Raw genomic sequence first — 22739 nt, 5'->3', positions numbered from 1 at the left:
TAAGAACCCGCTTGACAGTGATTTTAGGAAACGCTTTCAACATTTTTAACACTTTAAAAAATTTAACATATAAGAATTAGAAATATCAGAAATATTTTTTAAAATCATTACCAAACACACTCTAAGAGTGTGTTTGACAATGATTTTTTAAAATATTTTTGGCATCTTTAATACTTAAAGTATGTTTGATAGTAATTTTAAAAAACGTTTATGATTTTTCTAATACTTTAATATTAAAAAATTTAAAGTATTAAAAATATTAAAAGTATTTTCTAAAATCACTACTAAACGAACTCTTAAAAAATAAAAAATTGAAGTGTTAAAAATATTAAAAACACTTCCTCAAATCATTATCGACGAATTTTGGTTAGTTAACTTCCATCTCACTTGAACTAGCTAAATATAGCTTATAACATAAAGTAAAATAAACTAGGACAAAATAGATGCATTTTGAAATATAGTTTACTAAATCCCCCTACTACGATTGCAATTTGCATGGGTTAGAAAAGTAAGTCGTGCTAGGCCCAAATGTCAAATACAATCTAAAGTTGAGTTGAAATTTCTACACTTCTCATGATTTTTCACGATTATGAAAACAAAAGGATTATAATGGAATGTAATGTTATAAAATATAAGCAATATTATAAAGTTAAATATATACTAAAGTCATAAACAATATTATTAGTTTCTAATTTAAGGTGAATTATAATTTTAAACTCAAATTTCAACATTTTAAAACATTTTAAAAATGGTAAATATTAGAGTTGTTTCGTTATATTTATATATATATATATATATATATTTGAAATGAAATAAATAAATAATTTAATTAAAAAGTAATGAATAAAGAATAGTGTGTAGGTTTGGATTTCGACTGATTATAGAGATAGGTATTAACATGCTATAACCATATGATGCCCCACTATAGTGAATTAATGCATTTATCCCCTAATATCTCGGAGTTTGTATTTTTTTAACCAAAGTCTGACTCTAACATGTTCATGTATTATCCATATTAACCCAAGTTGAGCATGGGTTGGGCACTTGGGCATGCTACACTTGCGGCTAAAGCCCTACGAGCATCTCAAACTCTTGCTTAGATATTTGTCATTTCATTGTAACTTTTAGGTGATGTTTGTTTTTTTTTTACTTAATTCTAAATAGAATTTTAATGCTTAATAGTATTAAGTATTAAATTGTCTGTTTTTATAATATTTTATTTATATTAAGCATTAAAATGTAAAGAAAATAACATTTAGAAAAAGTTAAATATTTTGACCTTTTCTATTCAATAAAAAAGTTTATAATAAGTCATAAAAAAATAGAAAAACAAACAACTTAAAATCTGAAAGCAAATTACTTTAAGTAAAAAGTTAAAAAAACAAACACCCTTTTAGTCTTTTACAAGTTCATTTATTCATGTTTTGTATTATTACAAAAAATACATAAGAAAATAAAATGTAATTAAAGTTAGTTAGAAAGGTATGCATATTTGAATTAAATTTGGCCTAACATATATAAAATTTATTTTATCAGTTTTGAGTTTATTTTTTAGTTCTCTTTGTCACTTTTTCTCTCCATTTTTATTTTTCTTGCATTTTCGCTTTTTTTTTGGAACCATAAGTGAAAAATGAAATTCATTTCACGAATAAGTATGAAAAAGAAACACTTTATAATATATATATTTTTTCTAATATATGAAATGTGAATTTAAGAATTTTTACATTAACTCATATTTAATTGAGAAGCAATAATGTCACTATTAAGCACAAAGATAAGTCACTCAAATGACGACAGTAAAATATTATATAGGGTTTAACCCACCATCACTTGCATAAATTGGTTTTTAAATTAAATAGTTAAAGTTTATAAGAACAAATATCATAGTTTCAAGATGAGATAATTGAGATACAACAATGTCGCTAGTAAGCTTAAAGATGGATTATCTAAAAAAACAATGTTACTCCAAATAACGATGGTCAAATACCATAAAAGACTTTACATACTTTCATTGAGCATTAATTGGGTTTTAAATAAGATAGTTAAAGTATGATCTCAAAGTTAGTTTTTCATCGATACAAATGGTCTTACTAGATATATAGGCTTTATTTGGTAACTATTTTTTAAAACAATCATGAAAAAATAGTTTTTAAGAACAGTTTTTAAAATTGTTCTCTAATGTTTTGTAGAATAAAAATTGTTTAGGAACCTAAAATTGTTTTTTAATATATTTTAAAAATATATTTGATGTCCATATCTTTATTTTTAATCATTATATATGTTTGTATAATTATTATTTAAAACAAGTCTAAAAAAAATTGAAAATAATTAAAATAAGTTATCTGAAAATACTATGTTTTTTTATAATAGAAAACAGAAAAAAATTTAATTATTAAAAGTGTTTTTCAGTTTTTTTGTTATTAAAAACAAAAAAACTATCATTGAAAATAATTACCAAACAATGCCATAGCATTTTATGCAATAAGAGAGTGTTTGTATTTTATTTTCAACTAAAATTCTTTGGATAATCTTTACATATATTATATATGTTTTAGGTTACTTTTATATTTACACTCTTATTGACTTTTGCATCTTCTAAAGATCTTTATCACAACCCAATATTCGTGGCTAGTCTTACCCCTTTCTTTGGATTTTTCTTCATTTTTCAAATGTTTGGGTTAGTTTTTCTGTGTACCACCAATACAAGTTAGGTGCACACCGTTTTTTGCTCACCTATAAGATAGATATGTTATTAACCTCGAAACTAGTATGTTTCCTTTTTATGCCACCTATTAGAGTCATACATTATCCGGTGTACATCAAAACAATATTAATTGAAATTATTGTCAAATATATTTTAAAATAACCCCCAATCTAATTGGTCATTTGAATTCTGAAAAGTCATCAATCTAATTTATTTGAAACATGTAGATATTTAAGTGAAAATATTTTTTTATGGGTAAAAACCGTCTTTTATCTTTTAACATTTCCATTTCAATAGAAACGCTGCAAGGTCATAATTGTATTTCTATTTTATTCAAAAAGAAAAAAGAATGTCGAGGGAGTCTTTTATTCAAAATTGTATCGATAACTTTTTTATTTTTATAAAAGATCTATAATGCCCCAAAACTCTTATAATTTTCTCTTAAAACTTAGTGTTATTTACATAAAAGTCCAGTACAATATTGATATTAGGCCCCCAAAGTTGGCCTCATTTACAATAGTCCGAGGCCCACCCAAATTCAGTGTACCCTCGTGCACCTGATTAGTGAAAATCAGAGTGGAGAGTATACTGTAGAAGATATTTAAGGGACGTGTTTGGTAACAGGACAGAGCTTAGTCCATGCTTGGATAAGACGGCAATTGGTAGGCGTGGATTGATGCAGCAATGTACGAAAATCTGAAATTTTTGATCACTCAACCCAATTAAGTTTCCTCTCCTCTTCGCTACCCAATTCTCATAACTCTACAAATCTCATCCCGATTCAGTATAAAAGCCCTAGTTTCCTTTCATCTGGTTTTATTGAAATCCCCTTTCTCTCCTCCGCATTCTTTATTTAGGGTTTTGCTCTGTAAAGCCAACTCACACAACACAGACACAAGAAGAGTAGAATCAATTATGCGTACATCTTGGGCCGATTCGGAAGAAGCTGAAGCCGCAGCAGTACCTTCCACCATCATCAACAATGGAGTAGTACCAAACAGTGGCGCCGCCGCCGCCGCCGCCGTTTCCGGCAACTCTCGTCCCGCCCGATCAGCATACGTTCCGCCACATCTTCGCAACCGCCCTCCTTCTTCAACTCCTCCCCCTCCGGCGGTCAGTGCTCCCCCTGCTGCCAACACTCGTTGGGGCGGTGGCGGCGGCGGCGGCGGCCGCTCCGGAGGCAGCTTCGGGGGAGCTGCTTCCAACACGAGAACTGGTGGTTGGGACCGCGGGAGGGAAAGGGAAGTTAATCCTTTTGGGGACGATGTTGATGTCGAACCCCCATTCGTTCAGCAGGAGAACTCCGGGATTAATTTTGACGCATACGAGGATATTCCGGTGGACACTAGTGGGGATAATGTTCCGCCGGCGGTCAATTCTTTTTCGGAGATTGATTTAGGCGATGCGCTTAATCTCAATATTAGGAGGTGCAAATATGTGAAGCCAACGCCAGTGCAGCGCCACGCCATTCCTATTTCGATTGCTGGCAGGGATTTGATGGCTTGTGCTCAGACTGGCTCTGGAAAGACTGCTGCTTTTTGCTTTCCCATTATCAGTGGTATTATGAAGGGCCAGTATGCGCAGAGGCCACGGGGCTCCCGGACTGCTTACCCTCTTGCTCTTATTTTATCCCCCACCAGAGAGCTGTCATGCCAGGTGAGTTTGTCAATATCCAGTCTTGGTGTTTGTATGCTAGTTAATGGGGATTGTTGATGTAATATTTGGTTGCATTGCAGATACATGATGAAGCAAAAAAGTTTTCGTATCAAACTGGTGTAAGGGTGGTTGTTGCTTATGGAGGAGCTCCAATTAATCAGCAGGTTCTTTCTATTTCTACTTTGTTTTTTGCTTATTTATATTAACCTATATGCTCATCACTCTTCTTAACCTAGCTGTTTGTTTTGTTATTTAAACCTTTCTGATTTTACATGTTGAGCTGCTTGGTGGGCAGTGGAACTAGCTATTACTTGTTGCACATGCATTGTATCGTGTTTCCAGTATAATCTCTTTCACATCCTAACCGAAATACATGTAAATCATTTGGGACATACTGGTTCAGGTTATTCTAGTACTTAATAATATGATATGCTCCATAGGCCTCCTTACTCTCTAATTCTCAGTGTATCTGTACTTTTGAGCCTATGTTCAGTGCAAGAAGAAATGGATATACAAATAGGCCTCCATCCTGCAGACAAAAAAATAAACATGCACATATAATGCTTTCTGTTTTACTAATTTTATATGTGGTTGTAGGGTTAGGAGTTTGGTTCTGAGATTAGTGTCTTTTGCTTTCTTTTTTTCCTTATCTTTTTAAATATTGGCAAAGCATTGTAGGTAATTTTCTCGACAGTATGTTATAGTTCATCATCCTTGTTTTTACTTTAAGAAATATATTTTAGTGAAAAACCTCATTAGTGTTTAGTTCAAAATGGATGCTAACCCTATTTCCATATGATTGTTAAGTTTAAGTTTCTTCCCATTTCTCCAGTGAAATTTACAAGTTATCTCTTGAAAATAAGGTCTTCTATAGCATCTAATTACATCTTGGAGCTTCAAGTAGGTTTAAACTTTAAATTAGTCCTGATAAATGATTATAAAATAGTAAAAAGGAGAATTGTAGATAAGATCAGGCTTTCAGCCATTCATGAGCCATTCAGTTAGATGTCAAGCTATATTGGCCTATTAGATGCCTTTTTGGCTATTACAATGCCCTATGCGTACATACAGTTGGGATGCCTGACCATTTTTTAATCTCTCTCTCTCTCTCTCTCTCTCTCTCACGGACACACACACAGACACACACGCATATATGTATATATATACCGTCGTTATGTTAATACAATATGTTTGAAATGATTGTTTACTGAATGTATGTTGTCTTTGTACAGCTAAGGGATCTGGAAAGAGGTGTTGACATTCTTGTTGCAACACCAGGAAGATTGGTTGATTTGCTAGAAAGGGCTAGAATTTCTCTTCAGATGGTCCAGTACCTGGCTCTAGATGAGGCAGATCGAATGCTGGATATGGGTTTTGAACCTCAAATTAGAAGGATTGTAGAACAGATGGATATGCCTCCACGAGGCGTAAGACAAACTATGCTATTCAGCGCCACCTTTCCAAAAGAAATACAGGTTTATTTACCGTATATGGAATTTCCTTTTTCAAACAATCATGTTGATGACATTTGATGTGGTGTTTTGTCTGTGTTGCTCGTGTGTTTGAATGGTTACTGTTCGTAAAGTTTAGTATTGTTCACAAATATTATGTAAAGTACCATGGATGGATCATACCATTTGTTGCATGCTATTATAGGCCATATTTTGTGTTACATGCTATTTTGATCATTTTGATTTACACTGTACTAACCTTGCTGTGGATTTGACTTTTGTCTTTAACTGGCAATTAATTTGCTTAAGAAAATCTGGTTGTATATAGAACATACACTTTAAATGATGGCGTTACTTGAGATTGTTTGGCTGCATGCTTTGGCTGAATGTTGATATTTGACCTTTCAAGATACCATCTTAGAGTTTCTGAACTGTTCATTGGCATGCAGAGATTGGCCTCTGATTTTCTCGCAAATTACATTTTCCTGGCTGTTGGAAGGGTTGGTTCTAGTACTGATTTGATTGTCCAAAGAGTTGAATTTGTACAAGAGTCTGACAAGAGAAGCCACCTTATGGATCTTCTTCATGCACAGAGAGAAAATGGAACTCATGGAAAGGTAATGCTGGAAGAAAAAACCATTGGTATTTTATTCGCTCTGGGCTTATACATATTATGGTGCAATTATCTGATTTGTTTTCTTTCAACACCATATTCTGACTGAGATTCGTTGGTTGTTTTCTCTTGATATTGGGCTTCCAGCAAGCCTTGACTTTAGTTTTTGTCGAGACAAAGAAAGGAGCTGATGCTTTGGAACATTGGCTATGCATAAATGGGTTTCCAGCTACTTCTATTCATGGTGATAGATCGCAGCAGGTATAGCTCTATTTTGGAGTTCATTTTACTCATACGTAATGGTGATTCTGCTAGTGCATGTCCTCTCCTAAAGTTTGGTCACTACATCCCTTTATTGTTGCTTTCTCTGCTGTATATGGTTGTGCATTTTTATTGAATGTGTATGCAACATTGAATAATACATGGTTTTTACTATTCAACTAAAGATTGAAAATCTAGGGCCCTCTTTGTTGGTATTTTTGTGTTTTTAATTTCTAGTTTCCTGTAATAACATCAAGATTTCCAAAATATGCTGCTGTTTTTGTTACAGCATATATAGACTTCTGATAACCACAGTCAAAAATCTGTTTTGAAAAGCACAAAATTGTACTAAATATTTTCTAGAACTTTCAACTGTGGTAAGAGATGATATGGTGGCGGTGTTTGAGGCTCACATAATCAGGTTTTTGAATGCAAGTTGCAGCTGGAGACAGAGGCTAGAAATTTTCCTTTCAGCTGGAGTAGTCTAGTTTATAAAATATACTCAGGGCAACATATTAACTGTATATTTCCCCCCCTTTTTTTGGGTGGTGTTGGGGTTCTTAGAATTGAATGCTAAAGAAGCAGAGTTCCAATCAAGTATCTCGAAAAGCGAGTGAACTTGTTGAGGTTCCTCAGGCCAAGTCCATCCAAGGCTCTCCCAGGTCACTCATCCCTAGCTAATCCTACTCACATTGGAAGGGGCAGTCATCAGGGAAAGGCAAATGGAAAGTCCTGGGGGGTGTGTCCAAGCTAACATTTTTGTCAATTCAACCATCAGCCCATGGCTGCCTTGCCTAGTGATAAATATTAAAATCATGGGGAGTATCTGAAAGTTTTGGGATGTTGAAAAGGCCATTATCCTGCTCCACCCTTCTTACCTGTCCCCATGCCCAAAAGTCATTGGGCCAAGGGCATGTTTGCTTGGTTGTCATGCAGTATCACTCTAAGCCTGTCCTTCATGTTGCTTGGAGCTTGCTCATGTATCTTATTCTTCTTCTTATTATTTTAAATTGTATGAGCTTTTGATAATGATACAGGAGTCTGAATTGTGGTTGTATTTTGACTTTGAAGTTCTTGGTCTAGGTTAGTGGAAGGTTGCCAGTCCTTCCCAATAGCTCATTGGGATTCCTTTGCCTCTTATCTACTTACTTTGTTATGAAGTTATTCAACATGTTGACTAGTTGACGGTGGTGTTTTGGTCTGAGGTAAGTGAAAAGGAGGGAGGAGGGAAAGTGTTATGAATTTGCTTGGGTGTCCCTTTTGGGGCTTTTTCTTAGGAACACTAAGGCGTATGGTTGTGGAGTAATCTAGATGAAGTTGGCGAGGTGGATGAATTGGCACTCATATAAGGGGAAGGCTGATTTTTACTAAAGTTACTTTGTTAGCTTGCTAATTTACCTTGAATTGATTTAGAATTCCATCTCCAGTGGCACTAAGGTTGGAGAGGCTTTTGTAAGTATATATTGTGGGACAGCTTAGGGAAGGAGTCCAGGTTTCATCTATTTGACTAGGTTAAGGTGTACATATTGAAGAAGTATGGGATTTGGGTATCAGGTGTCTGAGTTTTGTCTAGCATTGCTTTGTATGGTAAATGGTTAAGGAGATTTGAAGTAGAGAAAGACTAGTTTGGTGCAAGTTGATGGAAATCAGTATGAAGTTAGAGAGAGTTGTGGGTTGAGGAAGGTGAGATGCTCACTTGGGATTGGGCTTTGGGAAGGGATGAGAAAGCTTGTAAGTACTTAGGCTAACGTATTTCTTTAATGGTAGGGGATTGGATTAGTGGGGGTGGGGTGAGGGGTTGGTAGAGAGCTCTTTTTGGAACCCCTTTTTATTAAATCCTTATATATATATATACATATATTTAGATTCTAGTTCAATGTTTGGTGCAGGAAGATGCTGTTGAAGAATGCTTTTCCTGATGTTTTTTGCCATAGCTAGAAATGAAGATGTGTTATTGGATAGAGGGTTTCTCTTTCCTCTTTGGGCTAGGGTTGTGGGGAAGGTGCCCTAAGACCTGGCTGAGGTGGCATTGAGTTAGGGTGAGGATGGGGAGGTTCTAGGTACCAAGAAAAGGTTTTCCGTTGGAGGGAAACAGAGAGTAGGGGGAAGGGTACGGATGGAAGGTTTTTGAAGTGGGAAGATGGGAGATTTTCCATGGAAGAAGGTTTGGTGAAGTAGATTTCGCCCTAAGCTGCCATCCTTTGATTTTGATCACCTTTTACAAAAGGAATGTCGTGCCCATGCTGGTGTTGCATATGCAAAAGAACTGAAGATTCTGTTGATCATTTGTTTCTTTGCTGTTCTGTTGCTATTGAGTTTTGATCTCTTCTTTGTTTGTGGTTGGGGTTTGCATGGTGATGCAAGGACATTGAAGGGGATCTGGTGGGAGGTTTGTGAGGATGAGTGAGAGGTGCTTAGAGGGCAAACCCTTTGTGTTTACTGTGTGACCAAAAGGGAGGAATTGAAGGGCCTTTGGAGAGAGGGAGAGAGAGAGAGGGGGAAGGGGGGGGGGGGTGTTCATATGAAAAATGGGGAGGAGTTTCTTGTTAAAAAAGGGAGGGTTATCTTATCAAGAGAGGGGAGGAGTTGACAACTTTGAAGCTTGAATGTTCCTTAGCATGGGTTGCCTGGCCTAGTTTGATTTTTCTGCTGCTTCTTTTCTTCATTGTTTTCTGATCCCTGTATGTAATCTGTTTATATTTATTTTTTATTTTTTGATAGGCAAACGGGAAAACATGTATTAAAAGCGCCTAATAGGAGGCGCTTTTATGTAGCATAAACAGGAAATCTATTTGTATTTATGTTGCATCCCCTTTTCCAATTTTAACAAATTTCTTTGCTTATCATTTCTTTTGGAATCGGGTTTTCAGAGAATTCTTCTGCCTTTACTGGTATGATTATGCATTTAGGTTTTTACATATTGTCCTCGGCATCACATCAATTGAGCATTTTTCTATGAAAAGTTGAAGTTTGGGGGGAAAAAAATATTGATAAATGGCCTTTGAGCTCAAAAGTCAGAAAAATAGATATTCCTTAGGAAGTTTTTTTTTTGGTTCGTCTTTGGTTGATTAATAAATGTCTATTTATCTTACATGTTGAGGGAATTTGAGATGGAAAAATAAAACATGCAATTTAGGGCTAGGGTATCTTGAAAATTTATAGGCCAATAGGGAAAATGTGTGCCCTTCCCAATGCCTACATTTTAAGGTCTGTTGTTTTTTTTTTCTCTGACCTTTTTTTTTTTCTTTTCCCTTCATGGACTTCTCATCCTTGCTTGAAAATTTTCTTTTATTTGAATGAAACGGTGTTCTTGTTTCTTACTAAGAGTGAAATTTCATCATCAAGTGGTTATCAGTCAAGGGGAAAATGCTAGGATTTTTGGAGGGTTGATGGAGATCTTTTGCAATTGCAGGACAGAATTTGCCTTTTGGTTTGTCTTTAGGTATCTGTGACCAATGGGTTTGTAAGCATGCCATTTAGCTCAATGTATTTGGATTAGGAGATGTCTTGATTGCCTTGGGGGTTTTTCTGGTCTAGAGTCTTCAGTGTTTGTAGTTCAAGTGCATCTGGTGAAGGGGTTTAGATTCCTTTCTTCTCAAAGGGTATATGCCATCATTTTTTTAAAATAATATTTCTCTGTTTTATTAAAATATCAGTGTGAAATTATGCTCAAATTACTTGCTTATGACTTTTTCCAAATTTGGATTAGCTATTGGGTACCAAACTAAAGCTTCTTGTGGGCTTTTGGTGTCAAAAACATTGTAACATTGATGACCATGATGCATGTATCTTGTGTTGTGATCCTTACTTCTTGCCTTCTTGGATACTCCATTTATGTCAAATGATTTTGCTGCAACATTCTTTTAGGTGAATATTGAAGGACATATTTATTGCCATTAAACATAGTTTCTGAAGCTGTTTGTTAAATTGCAATTTTGTTGCCTTTTATTGGTGACTATTGTAAATCAGTTTGTCTTGTTTATACATGCATAATGTTTTTTTGCCCATCTCAGCCTTATCTAATTTCATTAGCTTAATAAGTTATTAGTGGTTTGATGATAATGAAACTGGAAAGGTGTTAATCCATTCAAATGTGTTTCCCACTTGTAGGAAAGAGAACACGCTTTGAGATTATTCAAAAGTGGTGCAACTCCAATTCTGGTGGCAACTGATGTGGCAGCACGGGGTCTTGATATTCCTCATGTTGCTCATGTGGTAAATTTTGACCTTCCCAATGACATCGATGACTATGTCCATCGGATAGGACGAACTGGCCGAGCTGGTAAAACAGGATTGGCCACTGCATTCTTCAATGAAAATAATTCGTCATTGGCTCGGGGCCTTGCTGAACTAATGCAAGAATCAAACCAAGAAGTGCCTGCTTGGCTTTCACGTTATGCAGCTCGGTCTTCTTATGGCGGAGGGGGAAGAAACCGTCGATCAGGTGGGGGTCGTTTCGGTGGCCGGGATTTCCGAAGGGATACTTCTTTTAATAGATCTGGAGGCGGTGGCGATTACTATGGTGGAGGTAGAAGTAACAGCGGATATGGAGCTTCTGGCAGCAGTTATGGAGGTGGTGGATATGGTGCAGGTGTGACTAGTGCGTGGGACTAGTGTCCCCTATAATTTACATGGCTCATTTCTCTAAAATATAATTGAGACGTGGCTGCATGCCCTTTTTTTTCTTTTTTTGTTTCATATTTGCGTTAGATCCTGTCATAGTTCAAAAAATGATATTTTGTTCAACTGTTATTAATCCCTAGTTGGTATTCTTACAGTTGATATATTTTTTTTTTACCCGGTTATATGTTTTGGAGAGGCCTGCAGGCCACCTCCCTTGAAGGATCTTAGAAGAGGCTTTGTAACAATGGAAAAAATGACGTTTAAAGTCAACTACCAGATTCTACTCTCGTTTCTTGATTTTGACAATGTGGTATGTGATGGAGGTGGAGTCACTTCTTTTTTACCAGAGGTTTTCCAGTTCATTGTTACAGTCTTCCTTTATATTAGGGGCTTTTGCCTTTTCAATTGGAATGCTACTGCATATTCTTTTGGCTTCTGCTACGTGCCATCTGCTCGGCTCCATCCTTTGAGGGCATTTATGGGTTTGTCTGGCAACCAGTTGGTGTGGAAACTTGAGGGCGGGTCTTGCTAGAATTTAAGGGAAACCTCAAAACTGCAACTTAGGCGGCTCCAACCCTAGAATTTAAGGGTTACATTAGGGTACCCATATGTTATTATGAATTTTAAATATATTACTTATTGTTATATTTATAACATGAAGATTCAAAGTATATAAAAAGGACGATGAAATAACTCTTTTAACTTTCGCCCCTTTTAAATCCACAAATTTATCATTTGTGGATTAATTACAAAATATTTTCAAAGACGTGAGTTTGAAATCGTCACCTATATTTTAGATAAAATTGATAATTAATAATACATTATGACTTTGAGATCAAAATATTATTTTATAATATAATTTTTGAAACAAACTTATTACCCATGAGAATCCGTGGGGGTTAGACGTGGGTTGGGAGTTCCAAACGTATTCATAGGATAGGAGGTGTTCAACTCGCTGAGAATTCCATTGATAAGAGCACATAGGATTCGTAACCAATACAATTCCATGACATGAATGCTAGTTCTTGCTTAAAATTTGAGAGATTCTGTACATTTGAATCTGTAAAATGAAATGTCAGTAATGAATGATGATTTGGTAAATGAAGATAGAAAATCAAGATTGTATAGGGGCAAACATCCTGCTAGGGTTTCAGCAATGACTAAAAAATTTAAAACCCATCACTACTTTTTAATCTGTTCCGCAGCCAAACACTTCATCTAGCTTGTCCCCAAAGAAGTCTCAAGCCTTTTGAGTCCTTTATTTCCAGGCAATCCTTGAGGAATATCACCTGCTCCAGCCTTTTGACATTAGGCCAACAGTGGCTCCATTATAGGTTTTGGAACGGGAGTATGCAGATTCATAGTGTATGTTACCACCACCCCAACAAGCGCACAAACTGCTGGTACAACACCCAAACCATATCTTGAAACCGAAAAACGTGAAATAACTGATCCCTGGAGGTCTGGAGAGGAATCTGCATTATTCAAGAGTACGATGTTAAATCCAAAATTTTTAACTAACAAACACCAACAGCATACTACAATTGCAAAATAGTGAGAACTACCAGAAAATGGACAAGATAACTGGTCTATCTCATATTTTGAAGCATCATGACCATGCTCTCAAAATCTGAGAAACCAATTATTCAGTAAACTTCCTATGGGCTCCTACACCTCCTAAATAAAGCTACAAATTATTGTGGCTTTAATGATTTTTAACTGATGAGTTGAATTCAAAGGAGGAATGCACAGTTTGGTGTATGTACATGGGTCATACTCATGTAGTAAGCCTTGCAAGGGCTGCTTTAGGTCTAGTCTGGTGACACTGATAAAAAGCATTGAAGGATGACTAGCTTATCGACTTACTTCCATATGACTCAAGAACGAACAAGGCTAGCCCACATGAAATTTTGTCCAAGAAACTCAATGAGCCATAAACAAATGCACAGCCATGGAGATCTTCACCAACTAGAAAACTTTGCATGCTTACACCAGTCACCTGTTGTTCCAACAAAAACACACAACAATGAGCAAACTGGGGACACAGATGAATCAACCTTAGTGTATATACAATGCCAGCTTGACTATCTCAACCTTAGTGTATGCTTTTTCAGAGTTACGATGACATACACATTAGATATTATCCACTCCAAATGCTAAACTAAAACCGTTATCGACTTAATTGGAGGCATTTATCAACCAATATAATCAAGGGTCACAGTTACAATAAATGGCCAGGACTCAGGACACAGCTTCTCTTGTATCTTCCTTTTAACCAACTTCTCCATTGCATGGAATGAAGCATGTACTGAAAAAGAAAAAATGGAATCTTTGATCATACCATCATTAAGGCGTTTGCTATGCCGATGATTATTGATAAAATGTACATAAAAGCATTCATGTTTCTGGGTAGAAAAAGGATCCCTGCTCCACAAATTATCCAAAGAATTCCTCCAGCAGAATAGAAGGCCTTCAAGCGTTGGCCTGACCATGTGAACTCCTACAATGTGAATATTTAGTAGTTAAATATCAAAAAATAAAAAAGATATATAACATTCTGAATCATGGATCAATTTCTTAAAAGGAACCTGTAAAATGATAGATACGATGAAGCTGCAAATGTAGATGATTGCAGGAACCTACTCACATCAATTAAACAAGATAATCAGTTTTGCATGATTCTTGAAATGGTTATACACAATTGGGATAAATTTGATGGTGGAAAGGTTTGTATAAGTACCAAAGCTTTAGATGATTGTGACATTTGCAGATCATTAATGACATAGAAAGCAAGAAATGCCTGAAAAACAAGAAAACATCTTCATATAAGAAATTATATTAATATTGCAAGGACAGACATGGAGCATGAACATCCCATATTTTACTGAAGTAAATTTTCATCAAAGAAAAAGAGCACAACTAAGCAGGAAAGGAGATCAATGCAGACCTGTGAAACATTGGTCACTAGTCTGGTGAGCACATAGACAAGAGCAACTTGGTAGTATAAAACTTTTCTGAACCAGTGAGACCATAAAATCCTTGCATAACCTTTTCCATGAGCCCCTTTTTTTAATCTGCAAGAGGAAGGTAATTAATTGCAGCCATCATATCCAAAAATCTCCTCAGAAACTGAAATGATAAGATTAAGAATTTTCTGCTGACCTTGGCTCTTTTGTTCCAAGGAGAAAAATGGCCACAAAGCAGCATCCAATAGCGATCGACAAATATGCAATCCAGCGGTACTGCTCATTTAGGAATAATATGACAAGGATACCCAGAGGAAAGAAATTGAAACGCAAGGAAGGCTTCTTCACATCACCTTACCTGATTTTCAATATCAACAAGTGTATGTGGTTTGCTGGAATTGAACACAACGAAAGCAACTGCATATAGGCTCAGGTTGGCAACCTTTAAGATCATTTAAATGAATAACAAACTGCCTCAATAGCACTCCATAGAGATGAGTGATGATTTAGAAAACTATATGTAAAATCAATATGCAGAGAGGTGCTAACCATTGTAAAAGCATTACGACAGCTAGCAAGAACTACTCTGCTTGTTGAATTCAGCGTGATGCAATTCACCATAGACCTTCAACAAGAGCAATTGTGGTTCATATTAGATAAATATGTCCAATGACAGAGCCCTCTTTCTCCCAAAACATGGGGATAACAAAAAAAAACTGAAGAAGAACGTAAGCACAATGGTGCCTTTCATCTCTCTTAAGCTTAAAACTATGACACTTTTTTAACTTGGTGTAGCTGAAGAAGGTTCATTACATGTGTGAAACTTGAGTAGCAGCCCAGCCCACATTGAAGATTGCGGCAAACATGCTGTACCCAACAGTTTGCAACGTGGATGAATTGGAACCAAAAATTTTGCAAGGTAGGCAACCGCCAAAAACGGAGGAAAATGAAACAGCAACCAAAATAGATCCTGCCCCATGCCATATTTTGAAATGTCCAAACCTGTCTATCTGTCAAGTAAAACAATGAAGGCAAAATTATTTTCAGCTAACTGTAGTTTTATTTACCAAAAAAAAAGAAAGGATTAAAATGATTGAAGAACTGAAAAAAGTTCTATTTGTTTCAGATAAATAGGAAGAGAAGTGCTGGATGCAGGCTTCAAAATGAATAAATTAAGAAAATTATTGATGCATAGGAAAAATAATGCAAATAAGTAGAAGCCAAGAGGTATGCAACAGGGACCAAAGATATGATAGATGTAAAATAATATGCTAAATTTAGCCTCAGAAATACCAGTTCACCGGCAAATATGGTTGTGAATCCATCAGCTATCTGTCCTGAAAGCATAACAGTAGCAGCATCCCTGTGAAATCAAATGGACAAAACATGCAACTCAGAATAGAAAAGGTCCAATGCAAATTTCTTGTCAGAGAAGCAGGAAGACCTGTATATATTAAGGAAAAAGGTCTGTGAACTCTAGGGAGAGAAAATAATATTCACCAGAAGTACAGGGTTTGTTTTGTACAGTTCTACCTAATAAACTGAGAATGAGGGAGAGAGAGAAAGAGAGAGGTGGGGGTGTTTTCTATAGGTCTATTGGTGTTCTTGTCCAACATGCTTATCATTTGCTTCAGAATGAATATTTTTTTCAAGCAGTGCATTTCACATTGCTGAAAAGCTTCACAAATAGACATCCTATTAGTCCAGGTACTTCACATGCTTCACTATGTGAAAAAGTAATTGCACATCTCAAAAACCATTCCAGATATACCATCTCTGCAAGTACTTCTCTCTCAGAAAAGAGTACTAAATTTTAAAAGAAAAATACATCATGAATGTATTGTAATCAGATAAAATTCTGAGCATGTAGTAAGAAATATACCTTGAAGGGAGGCCGATATCTGTCAAAAACACTAAGAGATAAGTAAACCAACAAGCAGATGTGATATCATTGAGCATATGTCCTACTCCATAATAAAAGACGGCCTGTCTTCCAAGGGGCTTAGTGAAAGCATCGTCATCTTCCATACCATCAACCATGACAATAGGCAGGTTAAATGTCAAACCCCCCTAAAGCATGCCAAGCTTCAACTATGTAGTTTCTGACAAATGGAAACCCAGGAAAAACATTAATTGAAGCTTCAGAAGGGTTACATTTAGATGCTAATAATAGATTCCAATGCAGCAAACTATCAAATTGAATTTATTTAAAACCTTATACCCTAACCCACCTTTAGTTTCCCGTGATCCATTAAATGAGATTGGTTATACTTTATCCTGAATCTGTTTCACCAAACTACTGGGCAGACCATGCCATGCCATGCCCTAAAAAGGAAAGAAAGAGAACAATTTTCCATTGAAGAACAAGGACTTCTTGATTCTTGAAAAAAATATATCCTAATTTTCAAAGAAATTTAAAGGAAACACAACAATTTAAAAATTTTCACTATATATTAAACCTAATCAGAAAAATCATATTAAACCAATCATCCCCAAATCTCATGATTCACAAATGAGCAATTTAGTTAAGGGAAGAACAGAGGGTGCAGAACAACTTCAAAGATTTGCCAGCAACAAACTAATTTTCCTAAATAAACCAAACCCATTTAGGGTGTGTTTTACTGTAACGAAGTCTGCCAAATCTTCACATTTACCTTAACCCACCACCATACCCACATAAGATTGAAATCAGAAAGAGCGTAAAACGACTGGTAATAAGGAAGTGCACACCCAGAAACATCACAACCGGTCAACTGAAAACTCAACAACCAACCATAACAGTATGAAGGCAACTATAGAAGCAAAAAAGGAGAAATTCAAAAGAAAAACATGATACCATAATGTTCTGTAGAACAAAATAGAGGTACTATATTCATGGGGGAAGCTATAAAGAAGTAAAGAACCCATCAACAGTGGCACTGGAAGATACTGATTGAGGAGAAAGAGAGGGAAATGAGGATACTTTGCCGGTGAAGGGGCTGTATTAGAATTTAGATGTTACTTTGTTTCATAGCATGAATTTCCCTCTTTGGACTTTCGTGAAATTCCATTAATAACTGATTTGAATTTTCATGGGAAACAAACAACCACTCATGCCCTTGAAAAGACTATATTATCCATTGCATGATATGCATCCTCTAAAGTCTAAACCCATAAACGGGAAGGACAATTTGGACTTTAGGATGGTGGTGAGTAAGTGGGAAGGTGGATCTTTATAAAAAAATGAATGGCCTGCCTTGTAGAAATGGAGAACAGATTTTGACTTTTAGTGGGTCTGTTACAACTTAAAGATATGGACAGTCAGGTTTGTGGGTGCTTTGTTGGGACTGCAAGGGCCACACTCTGCAACCGCCCAAAACTACCAGTCGTTTGCAAGCAGAAAACGAAGACCAAACACTTGGAATGGTTGGTAGACGCATTGAATTGGGCACAAGCCAGTGAATCCAAACACAGGATTCCTTTTAAATTCGATACCAGTTCCCAAAATTGACTGGAAGACATGAATTTTTTAGCACCCCGTTTGACATGATCTCAACAATTTTCCTTTTCTGATATAGTTTCAAAAGATTCAATCACATTTCACTTTGAACACCTCTTCTTGATTGTAAGTAAATGACAAGTATCATTAATAAGGCATCATTCTTCAACTACTTTTTCTTTACATTGCTCTAAGTAATGGGGATTCTTATATTTGTACTGGTTGGATCTTGAGTTTGCCAGATGCCCAATTCTCCACGATTCAGGATAAGCATGTTCAGCTTTTGCTCCATGTGTATGAAGTCCTTGTTGAGACACCCACCTTTAAAATATAGGCACTTGAAAATGTCATTTTGAAGTTATGCAGAAAAGGAGGAGCCATCTATGGAAGATGAGGTTGCCTACTTTATATTTTGGACTTCGTGTAGTGTATCTGTAAGTGGCCTGATTGGGAAGAAGACACGAGGCCATGGATGAGAGCCAAACAGAGTCTTTGGAGACAAACATTGATTTTTGACTAACTATAAAAGGCTTATGCCAGACGTTAAATTTAAGGATAAATCTTGAGAATGACGCCACTAATATCAATCTGCTGCAATATTTCTTGTCATTTAGGCCATTAAAACCAGATCATTTTGATGCTGACATAGTTGTGCATTAATACAAAAAATACAATAAACAGAGAATGACAACCCCATCTTGCCTCTAAATGAGCAAGTTTGAAGTGAGAAGCCATAGCAAAGTCCCACCAACAGCAAACTCCAAATTCAGCCATTTCTTTCCATTGCAACAGCCACCCTGAGCGCTCACGCCTTTACTATTAGCACTTGCACTGGAATTGCTTTTAACTGATACACAAAGAATCAGCAACTCCAGCTAGAGATTTTTTCTAGAAAAAAATTGGACTGATCAAAGTTGTATGTATAGGAATTTACCAGTAGAAGGAGTGCTGCTGGCAGTGCCATTGGAGCTGTTAGCAAACTGGTAAAAGACCTGAGCATCTGGTGAATTAGGAGCCAAGTGTAGAAGAGCTGCATACAAGTCATTGATCAAACACACATGGTCCAAATTAAGTATATATATCATACTAGTGTTTGAGAGATACGTAAATATATGTAGTACCTGGGCACTGGGAAACATTAGCAGGAGCATGGCAAACAGAAGGAAGGCCCAAGGCAAGTGTGGCATTAAGGTTGAGACCCAGATCTGGATCATTTCTATCTTTAATAATCACACACAGGCATTTCTTGTTCTTCTGCAGGACTTGTTTGAGACCACTGCAGCAGTCTGGTGTTGGGGCTTTTGCATCACCCCCAACATAGGGAAGACATGTGGCCATCCCTACCAACTGCTCTGTACATTCTTGTTTGTCTTTGGCTGAATCTGAGGTTACACAGGTAATCACCATTGATACAATCACTAAGATCATGAAAGTACAGTGTGATCCCATTGTGATGGTCTTAAATCAGGCGCAAAGTGAAGAGGAACAAAGTTTGAAATCTAGTTTATGCTTTGGCTAGCTATTTAAATGATCAGCAAGGAGGTAAAAAGAAGAGGATGGTGGTGGTAGTAGTTGGAAATTGGACCTATATCCCTTGCACCAACCTTCTTCAATCATTACAATGATCAATCCTAGTGTCACCTCATGGTCCTTGGAACTTCTTTTACAGGCCAATAGCTAAGCACTAATCTACAGACCAGACGGTGTTGGATTGTTAACTTGAATGGGAAACCTAAAACAGATCAAATTTTTTCTTCTCAACAACTTTTCGTTTGACATCATGATTGAAAATATTCATTTGGGGCAATGATGTGTAGATTAGTAGAACATTCTAGTTCTCCTGAGTTGTGGAATTGGGATGAAAGTGCAGCAGAAAGTGCAAATTTCACCAACCCACCAAGGCCATAGTGCAACACTAGTGATGTTGATTAATATAAAGTACTAACAGGTACAGTTGCCAATGGCTTAGATAGAGCTTGACATCATCCACACATCATCCATCTCAAGAGTGAAAGAGGGAGGATAATTGTTAACTTTAATTTGTATAAAACCATTGAAGTTAAATTATCTGAAATTGGAATATAGGCCCTTTCTTCCTGAAGTGTTCCTCATTTTTTAGGCTGGGCTCAGGGAAAAGGGCCTCACCCAATAGTGTGTTGGGCAGGCCTGGCTTTCTGGTAGGCTCAGATCATCCAGCTAGTCCCAGGCCTGTCACCAAAGGGGATTGAGATAAATTACAGGCCATCAGCCCAGTTTACATCCCCCTTTCTTGAAGAGATTTTATTTTGTTATTTTTTCAAGTCTAATGAAATGTGTGAATATAACGCATGCATCACACTTTAAGAAATGTCTACAAAATGGTGTAAAATCTATGTATTTTTTTTTTTAAAAGGTGTAAATAACTTCTAAATAAATTTGTTTTAAGAAGTACATGAAAATGTTGTAAAATCTGTGTTTTGACAGTGCAATCTAAAGTACTGTCGATTAAAATGTTGCCTAAACTTCAACAAATGGGTACAATGAACATTTTTAACCTATATGAAGGAGGACAACAGTGCCTTTGAATGCCTGTCTCCAAATTACAAAGAGCAATGCTGTATACTTAGAAGCTGGAACTTCACAGGCCATGATCATTTTGACTAGAGATCATAATATGATTTGCAATGTGTGTTGTCCCATGATTTCATTTGAGGAAATTAGTGATGCAACTTGGGCGGGTTAAGCATAACCCAATCCAAATCCAACCCAATTTTGTATGGGTTTGAAGTTTGAACAACTAAATTAATTTGCAATTTGAGTTGAGCTTGAAAAAAATAAAATAAATGTCAACCCTGATTAAAATGGAGCTAGAATTGGGTTGGTGAACGTAGCCAATCATATATTTATAAAAAAATTAAATTAAACTGTAAATATGTATATGTGTATAAATGTATATTATTTAATAATATTGCACTAGTATTTTTTTTTTAATTTTTTTAAATTGAAATATATTTATTGTTTTAAAGCTTGTAAGAAGTTGAAGATTGATGGACTTCTAAAGATTCAATTATTTGTGTGTAATGAATAATTAATTTATATCTTTTGGCTTAACTTTTAGGATGTACCTTAAAACTTGATCATCAACTTTTAAAGCTACTTTTAAGAACAAATTGGAGGTGTCGCTCTTTCCTTTCCTCTAATTATGATAAGTTGTTTGAATGATTGATTAGAAATTGAAATGTCTTCTTGAACATGTAAGAAGTACAACTTTTACTTTTAATTCAATTGTTGATAGGAAATTTCATATAATCTTTATTTTTTTTATTTTAAAATTACTTCGCCCGTTTTATTGATTATAAAATAGGGTTATAACTATTGGATGGATCAAGTAAAAGAATATTATAAATTTATGTTTTATACATTGGAAAATTATATTTCCATGTACTCATTTGCAAAAAATTTCATGCTAAGAACTCAAATTTATAATATTCAAACTTTCATATATGTATTTAAAAATAATTAGGATTTTATACATTTTTTTTTATTAAATAAATCGATTTTAAGCATTTAAATACCATATTTTAATAATATAGATATTATCTAGGATCAACTAGATATTTAAATATATAAAATTTGAATTATTTTTAAAGAATTTCTACTTTTTTTCTATCAGAAACATACAGTTGATAAATTGATTTTCAAAAGTTCAAGACTTCTAATTAAATGAATGTTATAATAGCTTTTGGTAAAATATTTAGTAAAAAGGATATTAAGTTTATATAAATAGTACTTATCAACCTCACCAATCCAAAAATATTAGTTTAACAAAAATGTATGAATATAACCACAAGAAGAGAATATCAGAAGGACCCAATTGAGAGGTCTTCCTGAGTTCATAAATCAACCAACAGCAGATTTCACGGGCACCGATCGTATCGGTTAGATGACTTCTCTGGCATTGATATTCCCTTGTGAAACGGCAGCTTTACTTTTGTTTTGTTTCATTATTTGATTGATGAAAATGATTAAAGGTGCATTAATGCATGAGCAATATCTTTATAGACTATGAATCATCATCAGGAGTGAGGACAATGATCTCTGACTAGTGGGTCATCTCATTACCTACATCATTACACTACTGATAAGTTTTTCTTGCAAGATAGCAGCATCCTAGATCATTCCAGTAGTGTGGAGAGAGCATCTAGACCAAGTCCAAAGCCCCAACTAGTGGGGTACAGCACAAAAGACATAAGACCAAAAGAAAAATTAGTGGACCCCCATTTCCTTTTAACTAAGCAGGTAAAAGCAAAGACCGAAATAGGACTTAGGATCCTCTAGTATGCGGATCTCAAACCATTCTTTTAGTGATCTTCTTAGGCAGCAGCTAGTTTTGTCTAATCAAGGCTTCTGCAGTAGAAAATTCCCATCAGGGCTTAGCCCAACTTGCCCTGATCATGATCATGATCATTCTTCACTCATTTTATAGGGCCTTAAGTTAATATATAACCCTAGAAACCCCATCCAAGATACTAAATATAGTCATGGAACAGGTCCTCATTAACAAAGCCCCACCTTAAAATAAGCCTAATTAAAATAGCCTGTGGCAACCTATCAAGCCTCAAATCATATCTGAAAAACAGCTCAGGAAGTAATATGACACTTGTCAAACCCAAAGTTTAGCTCGTCATATTTCCATTAGGAAGAATGATAATCACATTACATCTGTAAAAGATGATAATGAAAGGATCCAAACTTGATGATAGGAACCTTTCCACAATCCTGATGTAAATTTAGTAGGGTTTACTAGAGTTAGAGACACACCCATCTCATACTTTAAAGTATGTTGATATAAAAAAGGAAAAAACACAAAGAACATTGCAGAATTGAGAAATGGGCAACCATCTCTAAGTCTTCAATAATGTTTCCTCCCCTCAAATCTTGCTATTTTGTTTATTGTGGCCTACCTCAGTAACTGGTCCATGGTCGGTCGTATGTGGCAGCTGTTCAT

At 35.7% G+C, this 22739-nt stretch overlaps 3 protein-coding genes across 8 annotated transcripts; 1 reads left to right on the top strand and 2 right to left on the bottom strand.

The window, feature by feature from the left end:
- The first annotated feature begins 3331 nt into the window (after positions 1-3331).
- LOC100240950 (DEAD-box ATP-dependent RNA helicase 37) lies at positions 3332-11595 on the top strand. Its single transcript, XM_002267545.5, has 6 exons — positions 3332-4360; positions 4441-4524; positions 5593-5835; positions 6261-6428; positions 6572-6685; positions 10796-11595. Exons 1-6 carry the CDS (start codon positions 3620-3622, stop codon positions 11297-11299), a joined length of 1854 nt encoding a protein of 617 aa, XP_002267581.2. The 5' UTR covers positions 3332-3619; the 3' UTR covers positions 11300-11595.
- Positions 11596-12315: 720 nt separating this feature from the next.
- LOC100259681 (uncharacterized) lies at positions 12316-17497 on the bottom strand. 6 transcript variants are annotated; one of them, XM_019224577.2, is made up of 14 exons: positions 16929-17497; positions 16506-16599; positions 16157-16376; positions 15568-15637; positions 15088-15284; positions 14824-14899; positions 14633-14716; positions 14471-14550; positions 14256-14382; positions 14049-14108; positions 13897-13947; positions 13650-13808; positions 13175-13307; positions 12316-12783 (listed from the first exon to the last, which is right to left on the bottom strand). In XM_019224577.2, exons 3-14 carry the CDS (start codon positions 16312-16314, stop codon positions 12617-12619), a joined length of 1362 nt encoding a protein of 453 aa, XP_019080122.1. In that variant the 5' UTR covers positions 16315-16376; positions 16506-16599; positions 16929-17497; the 3' UTR covers positions 12316-12616. The 6 variants fall into 6 exon arrangements, with proteins under 6 accessions (XP_019080122.1, XP_010659543.1, XP_010659545.1 ...); XM_010661241.3 differs by having other exon boundaries at positions 17111-17497; XM_010661243.3 differs by having other exon boundaries at positions 17237-17497.
- Positions 17498-18341: 844 nt separating this feature from the next.
- On the bottom strand, positions 18342-19455 carry LOC100254566 (non-specific lipid transfer protein GPI-anchored 14). Its single transcript, XM_002270635.4, has 3 exons — positions 18874-19455; positions 18687-18782; positions 18342-18599 (listed from the first exon to the last, which is right to left on the bottom strand). Exons 1-3 carry the CDS (start codon positions 19199-19201, stop codon positions 18457-18459), a joined length of 567 nt encoding a protein of 188 aa, XP_002270671.1. The 5' UTR covers positions 19202-19455; the 3' UTR covers positions 18342-18456.
- Between the last annotated feature and the right edge of the window lie 3284 nt (positions 19456-22739).

Source organism: Vitis vinifera, chromosome 13 (assembly GCF_030704535.1).
Source record: "Vitis vinifera cultivar Pinot Noir 40024 chromosome 13, ASM3070453v1".
Classification (NCBI taxonomy): domain Eukaryota; kingdom Viridiplantae; phylum Streptophyta; class Magnoliopsida; order Vitales; family Vitaceae; genus Vitis; species Vitis vinifera.
This window is presented reverse-complemented; position numbering and strand designations above follow the sequence as displayed.